Consider the following 13841-nt stretch of genomic DNA (forward strand, 5'->3'; position numbering starts at 1 on the left):
AAAGACAGAAACCCCCCGAGCTCCCCTCCCCCGGCACTGGAGAGGCGGGGGGAGGGGCAGCTAAAGTTAAGAAAAGGGGGAGGGTTTTTGGCAAATGTTTAAGGCACCTGCTGCCCGTCCATTAGAAGGAATACGGTAACCGCTGCAGGACAGGAGCTGCCCACCAGGGGGCGCTGCGGAAAGAAGGCGGGTCTGACGGCTTAAAGGGGCAGAGACACCCCCCCCCCGGGGAGCCCCCCGGAGTCCTGGCCCAGCCGCTACATGACCTCGTAGCCGCTCCGGATGCCCTTCATGAGGCAGCAGGCGAAGACGATGCCCAGGAGCTGCAAGAGAGGACGAGGCGTCAGGCGACCGCGATGCCAACGACCCCCCCCCCGCTGGGCACTGCGACCTTTGCCCTCCAGCCCATTAGAGGGAGGCTCACCCCCAAAGCTCCCGATTGGCCCAGCCGCAGGATCTAGGGCAGGGGAAGTTGTCTGGCACCCTGGATTCCCCAGCACTGCCCGGCTCATTCAGGCTGCCCGGCATGCCATGGGGCGGGGCCAGGAGCCCGGGCGGGGCATGCCATGGGGCGGGGCCTGCCATGGGGCGGGGCCAGGAGCCCGGGCGGGGTGCTCGGTACCTCAAAGAAGGCGATGCCCAGCGCCACGGCCGCCACGATCACGATGTGTTTCTTCAGCCAGGCCTCGATGCTGCCCGCACAGCCCTGCAGGGGGAGCCGACGAGGTAGCTCAGGGACCCAGCTGGGAGAATGCGAACCCCCCGTTCCCCCTGCCCTGCCCACACCCCCCGCCCCCAGCTGGGACAGTGCAAACCCCCTTTCACCCCCATCCTGCCCACACACACCCCAGTCCCAGGCTGGAACTCACTTGGACGTTGATGGTGGCAGCCGTGGGATTGATGTTGCAGGTGGCCATGGTGGCGTTTGCCCGGCAGCAGGATTTGGGAACGCTGCGGTCGCTTTGGAACGGTTCGACGCCGAACCAGTCGGTGTAGTTCTGGGCTCCACAGCAGGAATACTGCAAACGAGGAGAGAACCAGGCGACAGAGCAAATGGGAGCTGCCTGGCCTCAGGGGCGCGAGGCCTAGTGGTTAGAGCATGTGGCTGGGAGTCAGGACTCCTGGGTCCCTCCCCAGCTGAGAGGGGGAACCTTGGTCCAGCACTTGGAACCAGGGCCTGCAACACCCCACCTGGTCCCCCAAATGGTCACCCGCCTCACTCACCTTCCTCTGCAGTTCGTCCATGGTGTCCCTTATCAGCGAGTCGTTGCCGTATTTCCTCACGGCGTCCTCCAGGCCGTCCTGGAGTGCGGTGCGGACCTGGGGGGGAGCAGGGGGTCAGAGCAGCCATTGCGGCCCCAGCGGGACAGGGCTGCCGGGACTGAGCGCCCCCCTGTGGGCTCTGGCGTCACCCACAACCTCAGCTGGGCAGGCCCGGACCCAGGCTGAGCCCCAAGCGCGTCTCCCCAAGAGACCCCCCCATTGCGGGACCCACGGCAGCGAGGTGCCCACCTTGTCCTTGAAGATGTACCCGGCGATGGCAGCCGCGATCTCCACCAGGAAGATACAGGTGAGCAGGATGGCGAACTGTGGGGGAGAGCGGGGTGAGCGGTGCCCCTCAGCCCTGACCCGCAGCCCCCAGCCCCCCCGGGCTCCCTTCCCCCCACCCATAACCCTTGTGAGGCCCCTGAATCCTGCCCCAGCCCCCGGCTCCCTGCCCCTGCATCCTGAACCCTTGTGATGCCCCTGAATCCTGCCCCCACCCCTGCCCCTGCCCCGCATCCTGAACCCTCACGAGGCCCCTGAATCCTGCCCCCAGCCCCACCCCAGCTCCCTGCCCCGCATCCTGAACCCTTGTGAGGCCCCTGAAACCTGCCCCCCCCCGGGCTCCCTGCCCCCCAGCCCATAACCCTTGTGAGGCCCCTGAAACCTGCCCCCCCCGCTCTGCCGCTGGCCGCGCCCCCTCACCGTGGTGACCATGCAGTAGTTTTCCTTGGAGGCCCCGCAGCAGCCGAAGAAGGAGACGAAGAAGATGACGACGCCCACCACGATGATGACGATGGGGGCGCCCGAGGCCGAAGCGCTGTGCATGATCAGCGTCTTGTTGAGATCGATCTGCACCAAGACCCCGATGACGATGAGGGCGACGCCGCAGAGCTGGGGGAGGAACGGGGACAGGTCAACCCTGCGCATCGCCCGGTCAGCGCCCCTCCCAGACCCGGGCCCCACCAGAGCCAAGAACATGCTGCCATGTCCCCTCTGCTGGATGGCACCTGGCCTGCTCAGCCGTGTGTCACAGCCCCATACTGCTGGCAGCTGATGGGGATTCGCCCGTAGCCGGGGTGGCTTTTGGAACGAGGAGGAGGGGGGACGCGACTGCCAGTCCTGCCATCCTCAGGGAGTTCCTCTATTTGCTACAAGAGCTTAAATGTCCCCCCAGGATCCCAAAGCACACGCCAGCCACGCTTGAAATGCGGCCACCTCTGGGGCAGGGCATGGCAGCCTCACAGCAGCAGTGCTGGAGAAGGGTGTTCCCTCCCCATCCCGTCTGAGGATCTCAAAGCACAAACTCCCCTGAACTTCGCCTCTTCCACACTCCCATGTACACCCCCTTCCCCCGCCAGCCTCCACCCCCTTCCCAAACAGCCCCGCCCGGCCCTATTTACCTTTCCCTGCCCAAGGAACACAGACCCATGGGGCGTGGACTCCACCCACTCGCCGGGGATCAAGGGGCAGAGAGAGCTGCCAGCCGCGGGAGGGGACACCGGGCCAGAGGCTGGCAGGGACCAAGCCGCCCTGGCCCCACTCAGCGGGGCAGACAGGGTGTGTGCCCCACTGCCCTCTGCTGGGCAAGGGCAGCACTGCTCCGCCGCATCACAGGCCCCTACCCGGCCCCACCCCACTGAGCGGAGGGTGATTTGGTACCGGCAGGACAGAGCTGGGGGCACCAGACCCCGTGTGGCTGGGGACTCAGCACCCCCCAGGTCCGAGTACTGTGACCCCATGGGAGCCCCCCCCACCGGAGTATGTGTCCTGTGACTCTGGACCTCCCCTTTCTCCCTGCTCAGCCCCCCCCGGGGGGGTTCCTTGTGCACACGGGGGTCAGGATCAGCTGGAACCAGTGGGGGGGGGGAGCGGAACAGGAAGAAGCCACATGGGAGAACAGGCCCCGCCCCCGGGTGTGACCGGGCCTGGGGGTCCCCAACAGGGGAATAATGCCCCCCTCCACCCTGCCCTCCCTGTTCCCCCCAGAGCCCAGCCGCCTTTCTCCTCCCCCAGCCCAGCTACATGGCGGGGGGGAGGGGGGGTGTTATTAAAGCCAAGTAACTCTGGAGCCCGGGTTTCCGGCCTGGCCTGCTCGCAGGCGGGCGTGTGTGTGTGTGTGTGCGAGCGCGTGTGTGTTGTGAGGCCTCGCAGGGGGCAGAGGATCTTGGCATCGGCTCTTCTGCTACAGGGCCCGATGCCAAGCTCGACCCCCCCCGCCCCCCGGGATCCCGGGGCTGACGCCGGCCCCACTGCACAGGGCCGGGCGGCTGCCACGTTAGCCCAGCCCTGGCTCAGCCCCCGCCCCCATCAGCAGGACGAGCTCTCGGTGCTAAGCGGGACCCAACCGGCCCTGCAACAAACCACCTCCTGCTGCCGCCGCGAGCTGCCCCGGGCTCTCCCCCCCGCCAGGGAGCCAGGCCCTGGGGCTCCCATCCCCGCCCTGGGAGGGGAGCGACACCCAGCGGTTAGAGCAGAGGTGGCTCAGGCCCCCGGGTTCCAGTAGCAACTCTGCCACAGTCAAGTCCCTGCCCGTGCCTCAGTTTCCCCATCTGCCAAATGAGGCCACTCTACCTTCTGGAGCCTTATTCGCTGGTGTTTGGGGGTGGGGGGGCAGCACAGGGCACCAGTCAGAGACCCCGAGCCGGAGCCCTTTCAGTGACGCTCCGTCCGCCGGGATCCCCACCCCGGGAAAGCCCCATATGCCCATGTGCTTACACCTGCCGGGGAGGGTAAACAGAGCGGCCAGCTTGCCTGCCTGTGCAAACACCAGGGACGCTCCCCTGAGCTACTCACCGAGGGCTGCCCCACATCCATGCCGGGCCAAGGGGAGATACAGACCCAGCCACTGGGGTCACAAGGACCACTGCTGGGCCAGGCGCTCATTCCCCTGGCTCCAGCACCGCCCACCGCTGAGCCCGACTGCGGGCACCTGGGCCATAGCCCTGGCACCACGGGTGCTCCAGCACCGCCCAGGGATTCCCCGGTGCCAACGGGTCCGGAGGGTTCGCCTGGCAACTCTGAGGGACAGTGGCCAGGGCTGGGCACACGCCCCCTCCACCTGGCTGGGTGGGGCTCGGACAGGAGGCCCTGGCTCCTTCCTGCCATTGGGCAAATGAGACCCCCGTGCGAGCGGCTCCTCCCGCCTACGAGGGGTGACTCAGCCCCCCTTCCCGGCAGGACGCGCCCTCCCGCTCCGGCCAGTTCTGTTGGGCAATCGCAGCCCGATTACGATCGAAGCCCAGAGCCGTTAAGCGCTGCCCAGGTCTTTCCCCACCAGCCACTTCCCCTGGGCCGTTCGGAGGGCACATGACACCGGCTGCGATAGCATCTCCCTCGGGGCGGGGGCCCCGCTCCAGGGGTCACTGGGTCATGGACAGGCCATGGCAGCGTCAGCAGAGATGTCGGGGGCGAACGGGCCAGGGAGGCCCAGCTCCCTGGGTGTCCAGGGCCGGCGAGGGGAGAGGAAGCCAGCCCTGGCACTGCCCGCCCCAGGCCTGCTCTGGCCTTAGCCAGCAGGGCAATTCTATCGCTGCTGAATACGCTGTCGAGCGGCCCTGGCGGCCAGGCACAAAGTCTCCAGCCGCTCTTGGAAAAAATGTGTATGACCCACTCACTGCATCAGGGCGTTACCCCTGAAACCTAATGCTGGCTGGTTCTTTGTCAACAGTGCAGCTGCTGGGCTATTAGCCATAAATCACCAGCTACTCTGGCATGCGGGCGGGGGGGGGGGAACCACACCTCCCCCAGCTGACTCCTGTTTAGGATGAGCTGCCCACCCCTCCACCCCCCAAATAAGTCAGTCACTCCCAAGCAGACACCCTCCAGATCTCCTGCCCAGGAGCACCAGAAAAAGCCTCATGGCCCAACCCCTTGTGCCCCACCCCAGCGGAGAGCCGGGTGCAGCCAGGGAAGGCCCCGTCTGCTCACCTGCAATTCTGGGTTGGTTTGCACCCTCCAGACATGTTAAATGGAAACTCCTGTGACCCATGGGCGTGAGCTGGGCGGTGCCATCGCTAGCCAAGGCCTGTACTATGCTCTCTGCCAGGTAAAGTCAGAGCCCCAAGCCTGTTGTCATAGACCCGATACTGCAAACAGGTACGGGAGAGTCCCGGTGTGGCCACCAAGGTCTGAGTGGCACCAGGTTTGTGACAATTCTAGCCAACTTCCTCGCCTCCCTGGCCCCCAGCGCGAGCCGGCATTGGCATTAGTGATGCTCTGCGTGTTTTTAGGGCCTATTGGAGCCCCGCGCTGGCCACCAGAGCTGGGCTGCAGCTAGCCGACATCCGGCCCCCACAGCAGGGGGAAGGAGCCTCTTCGGGGCTGGGCCAGAACCAAGAACCCGGCTCCTTCCGAACGTCAGAGGGGCTCAGGGCTGGGAGTGGGAATCTCCTGGTCTCTCTAACGAGCCAAACTGGCCCCTCGGCCCCACGCATCAGCCCCAGCCTGGGCCCATCTAGCCCGGCCTCCAGCCGGCCACGGGGGCAGCCCAGCTGCTTCTGAGGAGGGTCTGGGAACCCTGCAGTGATGGGACAACCGGCCCCTGGAGACCTTCTGCCCAGCGCCCCTCCCTGCCCTGCCATAGAGGGGGTCAGCCCCCCACCTCCTGAGGGACCCGACCCCCCACCTGCCACCACCCATCCATGGGGAGCCCCACCCCAGCTCAGGCCCACTCCCTGCCCTACCATAGAGGGGGATCAGCCCCCCACCCCCTGAGGGGCCCGACCCCCCCACCTGCCACCACCCGTCCATGGGGAGCCCCACCCCAGCTCAGGCCCACTCCCTGCCCTGCCATAGAGGGGGGTCAGCCCCCCACCCCCTAAGGGGCCCGACCCCCCCACCTGCCACCACCCGTCCATGGGGAGCCCCACCCCAGCTCAGGCCCACTCCCTGCCCTGCCATAGAGGGGGGTCAGCCCCCCACCCCCTAAGGGGCCCGACCCCCCCACCTGCCACAGCCCGTCCATGGGGAGCCCCACCCCAGCTCAGCCCCACTCCCTGCCCTGCCATAGAGGGGGTCAGCCCCCCACCTCCTGAGGGACCCGACCCCCCACCTGCCACCACCCATCCATGGGGAGCCCCACCCCAGCTCAGCCCCACTCCCTGCCCTGCCATAGAGGGGGTCAGCCCCCCACGTCCTGAGGGGCCCGACCCCCCAGCTGCCACAGCCCGTCCATGGGGAGCCCCACCCGGTCCAACTCCAGGGACCCTGGGGAGTCTCCAGCCTCCTCCCCCCCCACCGAGCTGGGCTGGAGCCTGGACCCCCCCCCCGCGAAGGGGGCAGGGAGACACGCCCATGGGGAGACTTGGGGGTCAGGAGCCGGCTCGGGTCACCCGAGGGAACGAGGGGCGGGGGGGGGGGTGGGCGCCAGGCCCGACTCACCCAGAACAAGAAGTTGAAGAAGAAAACCAGGAACTTGACGCATTTCATGCCGCCCTCCAACGCCATGGCGCCCGGTGCTGGGGGGGGACACAGCGCTCAGAGCCGCGGCGGGGCGGGGGGGCAGCGCCCCCGCCCCTTGTCCCAGGGAAAACCCCACCCCGCCGGATCCCCGCCTCCAGCCCCCTGAATCCCCCCTCCGGACCCCCACCCCGCCAGATCCCCGCCTCCAGCCCCTAAATCCCTCCTCCGGACCCCGGATCCCCTCCGGCCCCCACCCCGCCGGATCCCCGCCTCCAGCCCCTGAATCCCCCTCCGGCCCCCACCCCGCCGGATCCCCGCCTCCAGCCCCTGAATCCCCCTCCGGCCCCCACCCCGCCGGATCCCCGCCTCCAGCCCCTGAATCCCCCTCCGGACCCCCACCCCGCCGGATCCCCGCCTCCAGCCCCTGAATCCCCCTCTGGACCCCCACCCCGCCGGATCCCCGCCTCCAGCCCCTAAATCCCCCTCCGGACCCCACCCCGCCGGATCCCCGCCTCCAGCCCCTGAATCCCCCTCCGGCCCCCACCCCGCCGGATCCCCGCCTCCAGCCCCCTGAATCCCTCCGGCCCCTGAATCCCCTGCCCCGCCCCGCCGGATCCCCTCCGGCCCCTGAATTGCCCCCGCCGGATCTTCCCCTCACCTCAGTCTCCCCCCGCAAAGCAGCGGCCGCTCCCCGCACCCAGCCGGCTCCTGCCTCCTGCTCGCAGCTCCCGGTCGGTCACTTGACTGCTCGGCTCCACGCAGGTAGCAGGAGAGGCCCCGGCACCATGTGACCCTGTGAGTCAACAGGAAACCCGCGAGTGGGCGTGGGGCGGCCCCGCCCCTGGGTGGGTCCCAGCTCCGGCTGCGGGGGCCCCGGTTAAATCCCCCCCCCCCGCCGGCCCGGCCCTGCGAGCCCCGGGAGCTGCCCCCACGCGGCTGTGGCTGGCGTCTCGGGGTGGGGGGGCCGCTCAGCCCCCCACCCGTGGCTGGGGTTTGACTTTGTCCCTTGGAAAGCGCCCCACGGCCCCGCGTGACCTGAGATCTCCCCCAGGAACAAACAGCAACTTCCTGCAGCTCCAGGGCTCCTGGCTCAGCCAGGGTCCATCTAGCCCCCGCCCCCAGCAGCCCGGCCAGAGACCAGACCAGGGCAGCCGGCCGAGCCCCCCCTAGCTCCCGGCCCTGCCCCTGAACTGACCCAGGTTATACTCTGGGCCCTTCACAACATCCCCTGGCGATGAGTTCCACAGGTTAACTGTGCACTGCATGGAGACACTGCCCTGGGGTAGGAGCCTGCGGCCTGTTCACTTCACCGGCAAATACCCCTCCCTAGTCCCTTCCTCCCTTTCACTGGCTGGGGCTCTGAAAACACTCCTGGGCAGAAAAGCAAACAGAACGGCAGGAATCATCAGGCCAGGGAGAGATAAGAGAAAATATCACGTTGCCTCTGTATAAATCCACGGGCCGCCCACCCCTTGAACACGCCTGCAGATGTGGTGGCCCCGTCTCAAAAAAGATCTATTGGAATTGGAAAAGGGTCAGAAAAGGGCAACAACGACGACGAGGGGTTTGGGCCGGCTGCCCCGTGAGGAGAGATTCGTGAGCCCAGCACTGTACAGCTTGGAAAAGCACCGACCAAGGGGAGCTATGGCAGAGGACTGTACAATCCTGCCTGGGGAGGGGAGAGTAAAGACGGGAGGATTATTTACTCCTAACACAAGAACCAGGAGTCACCCAATGAAATTACAAGACAGCAGGTTTAAAACAAATAAGGAAACGTTTCTTCACACACCGCAGTCACCGGTGGGACTCCTCGCCAAGGGCTGTTGTGAAGGCCAAGAGCATAGCAGGGTTCAGAAAAGAACTAGAGACGTTCACAGAGGCCAGGGTCCATCGATGGCTACTAGCCAGGCTGGGCAGGGAGGGGGTCCCTGGCCTGTTTGCCAGAAGCTGGGAATGGGCGACGGGGGCTGGATCACTTGGTGATTCCTGGTTCTGTTCATTCCCTCTGGGGCCCCTGGCACTGGCCGCTGTCGGCACCCAGGACCCTGGGCTGGATGGACCCTTGGTCTGACCCAGTCTGGCCATTCTTATGTTCTCCCCCCCAGGCCTGATTTTCTCGCCCTCTCTCCTAGGCCCCCCCAGTCGTCTCCTTTCTACGCTGAAGGGCCCCAGGCTGGCGTCTGTCCTCGGACGGGAGCCGTTCCAGCCCCGGGAAGGAGCATCCTGCTGCTCTGGGCGGCGTAGCTAGTCCCCTATGGGGCAGGACCCGAACCACCCCGGGCGCTGAGTGCTGGGTTCGACGGGGCTGGGAGCTGGAAGCCGAATCAAACAAATTAGTTGGAAATAGGCCCAGGTTGTTAACGGGGGTGGGTGAGGGGGGGCGGAGATTAGCCCCTGGACCCACCTTCCCAGGGCAGGGGGATCCTCCATCTGCACCCAGGGCAGCCTAGAGGAGAACCTGGGGTCTCTCCGGCCCCTGCACGACGGTAGAACAGCGTCTCCCCCCCCTTGATAGTTCACCCAGGCCCTAGAGAGGCTTTTCCTCACCAACGGGCCCCCTCCCGGGAGGATCAAATCCAGCCCTGCCTGGCCTGGCTGGGGGGGCTCTGCTCTGGGACCAGGTGATTCTCCCAGGGCTGAGTGGGGCACAAGGGGGCTGCCCGTTCCAAAGGAGCTTGTGGGGCTGGGCAGCTTCCCAGGGAACGCGGCTCCCTCGGCGTGGAAGCAGCAATCTGGTTTCCCTTGCAAATAGCGCGGGCCAGAGCACAACAGCCTGCGGCAGGTGCAGGAGCCGACAGCGCCAGCCCCGGGGCGCTGAATCGCCTGCTCCAGGGAGCCTCTGAGCCCCCCCAAGAGTGTAAAGGAGTCCCAGCCCCTCCCAGCTGGTCCAGACCAGCTTAGCTCCGTGGGAGGCCAGCGGGGGGAGCCAGGCCTCTGGGTTCTGTCCCGGTTCTTGGAGGGCTCATGCAGGGGGCTGGGAACCGGGACTGCCAGGCCTCGCTGCGTGACCCCGGGAGAACGCTGGCTTGGTCAGCGCCTCGGTTTCCCCCTCTGGGGAATGCAGACAATGCCGGGCTGGTGTCGAACTGCCTTGGAAAGTGACTTCATTTTACCCAGGAAAGTCCCTGGGTGCTGGGCTGGCGTCAGCCCGGACAGGACAAACCTTCCTTTATCGGCACGTTGCAGGGGCAGGCCCGGGGGGGCGGGGGGGGCTCTCAGTTAGGGGCAGGACCCTGGTTTAAATGTCTCCCTAACACCCTTGTGTTTTATAGCCTCCAGCGGGGCATTACAGAGAGACCCTCCCCCGAGATCAGTCGCCCCCAAACAGCGTGTGGGCTGCGCCCTCGGGCACTCTGCCTGCTGCCTGGGCCGGGCCGGGCCCTCTGCCGGCTGCCTGGGCCGGGCCGGGCCCTCTGCCGGCTGCCTGGGCCGGGCCGGGCCCTCTGCCTGCTGCCTGGGCCGGGCCGGGCCCTCTGCCGGCTGCCTGGGCCGGGCCGGGCCCTCTGCCGGCTGCCTGGGCCGGGCCCTCTGCCGGCTGCCTGGGCCGGGCCGGGCCCTCTGCCGGCTGCCTGGGCCGGGCCCTCTGCCTGCTGCCTGGGCCGGGCCGGGCCCTCTGCCGGCTGCCTGGGCCGGGCCGGGCACGCCGTGCGAGGAGCTGGGGCCTTACATTAGCACGTGCAGTGTGCGGTGCCTACGGTGCTGTGCCAGGCCCTGCACCGACACAGAGGAGGAGCCAGCCCCTGCCCCCAGAGCCTGACCCCGAAGCAGCCGGGCAGGAGGGAGGGCAGCGCACTGAGGCTCAGAGTGATTTGGTGACTTGCTCACGGTGGGTGCAGAGCTCAGAAATGACCCCAGGTGAGCAGTTAGACCTGGAAACAGCACCCCCTAGAGGGGAAAGGCCCCATGCCCCATTCCCAGCCCCCTGGAGCCAGCCAGCCCCACCCCGGGGATCGGAGCCAGCGCCCCCTAGAGGGGACAGGCCCCTGCCCCATTCCCAGCCCCCCGGAGCCAGCCAGCCCCACCCTGGGGATCAGAGCCAGCGCCCCCTGCAGGGGAAAGGCCCCTGCCCCATTCCCAGCCCCCCGGAGCCAGCCAGCCCCACCCTGGGTATCAGAGCCAGCGCCCCCTGGAGGGAAAAGGCCCCATGCCCCATTCCCAGCCCCCCAGAGCCAGCCAGGCCCCACCCTGGGGCCGGATCACCCCCTGGAGAGGGGCCGCCCATCACTCCAGATTAGATAGCAGCAGGGTGAGGTGTACGGAAACGCCTCCCTCCTGCCCTGCCCAGAGACAGCTCGGCCCTGCCAGGTAGGGGAGCCCAGGGCGTGGGCTGGCCGGAGCCAGGACTCCTGGGTTCTGTTCCTACCCCTGTGCTCCCAGACTAGGTCACCGGGGGCAGGTCCCTTCCCCTCCCTGCGCCTCTCTCCCCACCCCCGCTGCTCACCTCTGCGTCCAGCTCCTGGCACCCCCGGCTCAGGCCTGAGCCAAGGGGCCCGGAGCAGGACACCCCCACAGCGGCTCCCAGGAGAGTGTGGGGTGCCCAGAGGCTGCTGGGGGCTGGGACCTGCATGCCAGGGAAGAAGGGAAGTGAGCTCCCTGCCACCCCACTCCCTGGCAGGCCCCCTCCGGGAGCTCTGAGCCCCAGCCCAGGGCCCGAGTCTGGGGTGCCAGGCAGGGGGCCGGTGACGCCGCACTGACCAGCCAGTGGGGGCAGCTGCCAGGGCCCTGCTGGGGGCATCCAGCTGCAAGACAAGGGCCTGGCCCCCAGCCGCCGAGCTCACTGCTCATCCTGGGGGAAGCGCCCCCGGCTCCAGGGGGGTTTGCCTGGCTGGGCAGAGCGGGGGCAAGTTTCCGGCTGCTCCTGCCCCCTGCTGGCTCCAGCTGGTAGTGCAGCATGGGGGCTGCTGCCATGCCCAGAGCCCGCCCAGCTCTGCCCCAGGGCCGGGTGAGAACCCGGTGCCGCAGGAGCACCCGCCAGGCAATGGCTCTGGAGATGGGGCTGGCCGGGGGAGGAGGGAGAACAAATGAAAGGCGAGAGGGCGGGAAACGAAACGCACTGTTTAATGGGGGCCAGGCAATGCCCCCCCGCGGAGGCTGGCACAAACGGGCGAGCTCAGCGCCCGCAGCACTAGCAGGGGGGGTGGGGCTGGAAGGCTCTGGGGGGGGGGTGGCACCTCTCTGGGGCTTTGCCCCATGCGTCAGGTCTGCGGCACCCGACGGGAGCAGTGGCCGCCTGCAGCCCCCTGCCCCCCTCCAACCTCCCCCCTTTGCGCCCTTGGTGCCAGCCTGTCCCCACCCCTGCACCCATACACGGAGCTGGGCGGGGCCAGGCTCCCCCTGCCCCCCAGGCAGTGCCCTGCGGGTCACAGGGCAGCAGTGGCCAGCGTGGCCACCACCACCTCCAGGTGTTCCCGGTGCATGAAGGCCACCAGGCCTCCTCGGTTGGCCCAGCGCTCGGCCCCCACGGCGCCCCCCGCAGGCTGGTGGTAGGTCAGCTCCGGCAGCGCCCCCTGCTGGCCAGTGCGCCAGGCCTGCAGGGCAGCCTCCAGGTCCACCATCCCTCCGCCCAGGGCCCGCAGGATGGCATGGGGGGCGCACGAGTCCCACTTGAAGGTGCTGCCCTCCGAGAGGACGTAGGCCTCGGCCAGCCCCAGGATCACACACAGCATCTTGTAGCCGGCGCCTGAGGCGAAGCGCAGCCGCTCCCCGTACAGCGGCCTCAGCGCCCGCTGGATCGCCGGCGTCTCGCTGCTGCTCAGGACGACGGAGGGCTCGGGGCGCAGCGGGGGCCGGCGCAGCGAGGACAGGCTGGTGCCCTGGTACGAGATGCCCCAGTGATAGACCCCCTGCCACCTGCGCACAGGAGAACACAGCGGAGACAGCACCAGCTGCGATGCTGACGGCAGCCGCTCAGGAGAGGAGCTCGGGGCTGTGGGAGTGGGGAGCCCGGGGCTGGGCTAGCAGGGGCTGCGGCTCGGGAGTGAGGGGCACCGGCAGGGCTGGTTAGCAGGGTCCTGCGGCTCGGGAGTGAGGGGCACCGGCAGGGCTGGTTAGCAGGGTCCTGTGGCTCGGGAGTGAGGGGCACCGGCAGAGCTGGAGAATGGGGGAGCCCAGGGCTGGGCTCGGAGGGGGCTGCGGGGTCGGGACTGGGGGACACCCTGTGGGGGGTCCCTGCCATGAACTGAAGCAGATCAGAGGTAACCAGGAGCCTCAGAGCCAGCAGCCACTGGCAAAGCAACCCCCCCAACCCCCTTCTCTCTGCCCCAGTCCCTGGGGGAAGGGTGCGGTTGGTGCAGGCCAAGGGTTCCCAAGTGGGGTTCCCCAGCAAGGTCCAGCTGCTGGGGCGCCGGCAGACCCCCTAGGCCAGGGGCAGCGCCAGGACGTGCCAGGGGAGATGCGGGGCTGAGGGGCAGGTACCTGTGGGTGAGGGGATCCTCCCGGAAGAATGGCTCGTTGATGACCCCCAGGACCGGGTCCCCCGAGCTGCGGTCGTACGCCCCGATCAGCACCAGCGCCGAGCGCAGCCCGGACGGGCAGATGCCACCGATGGGTGCCACACTGGCCTGGCCGCGGATGTACTGATTGGTGGAGTCTGCCGGAGAGAGGCGGCGTCAGAATCAGGCCCTGAGCCCCGCCCGGGCCAGAGCGCGAAGCCCCGCAGCCTAAGCCACGTGGCTCCCTTTGTCCTCGCTTTGCGGGCCACCGGGCAACAAGTTCTCTGGGCCTCAGCATGACTGGCGCTAACTGGGGTCTCAGCCCTAGAGTCAGGGATGTGGGGTCCCTCCCGGGCAGGGAGGAGCCACCTCGGGGTGGGGCCATGGGTCAGCACCTTTTCCCAGCCCCAGGACACCCCAGTAGGGGGTGCAGTTGGTCAGCTGCTCCCAGCGCCCCCTGGTGTCGTGCTGGGGGATGGCAGCAAGGGACCCCCCTTACCAATGGGGTCGATCCAGATGGCCAGTCTCTCCGGGGGGATTGCCAGCGCCACAGCGTCCAGCGCCGGGTCCTGCAGCACCACCTCCTGGTGGATGGCCGCTGCCAGCAGCTCGGCCGCCGGCCGGTTCCGGTCCAGGATTGTAAAGAGCAGCGAGGCCGTGTCCTGCTGGGTCGCACACACCTGCACCTCCAGGGTCTCTCCTGCGGGCGGACAGCTTAGCCAGACAGGGCAGGCTCAGGGGCCC

At 68.1% G+C, this 13841-nt stretch overlaps 2 protein-coding genes across 4 annotated transcripts in view; both read right to left on the bottom strand.

Moving 5' to 3' along the window:
• Window positions 1-8: 8 nt before the first annotated feature.
• CD63 (CD63 molecule) lies at window positions 9-7478 on the bottom strand. Its single transcript, XM_039514458.1, has 8 exons — window positions 7325-7478; window positions 6646-6722; window positions 1969-2157; window positions 1513-1587; window positions 1225-1320; window positions 870-1019; window positions 623-706; window positions 9-323 (listed from the first exon to the last, which is right to left on the bottom strand). Exons 2-8 carry the CDS (start codon window positions 6709-6711, stop codon window positions 258-260), a joined length of 726 nt encoding a protein of 241 aa, XP_039370392.1. The 5' UTR covers window positions 6712-6722; window positions 7325-7478; the 3' UTR covers window positions 9-257.
• A 3405-nt stretch (window positions 7479-10883) lies between these two features.
• LOC120391107 (inositol polyphosphate 1-phosphatase-like) overlaps window positions 10884-13841 on the bottom strand; it is a 44325-nt gene continuing 41367 nt past the window's right edge. For all 3 annotated transcript variants that reach the window (XM_039514452.1, XM_039514451.1, XM_039514450.1), the window contains exons 4-6: window positions 13597-13797; window positions 13081-13255; window positions 10884-12516 (exon numbers count right to left, since the gene is read on the bottom strand). In XM_039514452.1, coding sequence (XP_039370386.1) covers window positions 12027-12516; window positions 13081-13255; window positions 13597-13797 — 866 coding nt within the window. In that variant the 3' untranslated portion in view covers window positions 10884-12026. The remainder of the gene's footprint in view (window positions 12517-13080; window positions 13256-13596; window positions 13798-13841) is intronic.

Source organism: Mauremys reevesii, linkage group 25 (assembly GCF_016161935.1).
Source record: "Mauremys reevesii isolate NIE-2019 linkage group 25, ASM1616193v1, whole genome shotgun sequence".
In the NCBI taxonomy this organism is placed as follows: domain Eukaryota; kingdom Metazoa; phylum Chordata; order Testudines; family Geoemydidae; genus Mauremys; species Mauremys reevesii.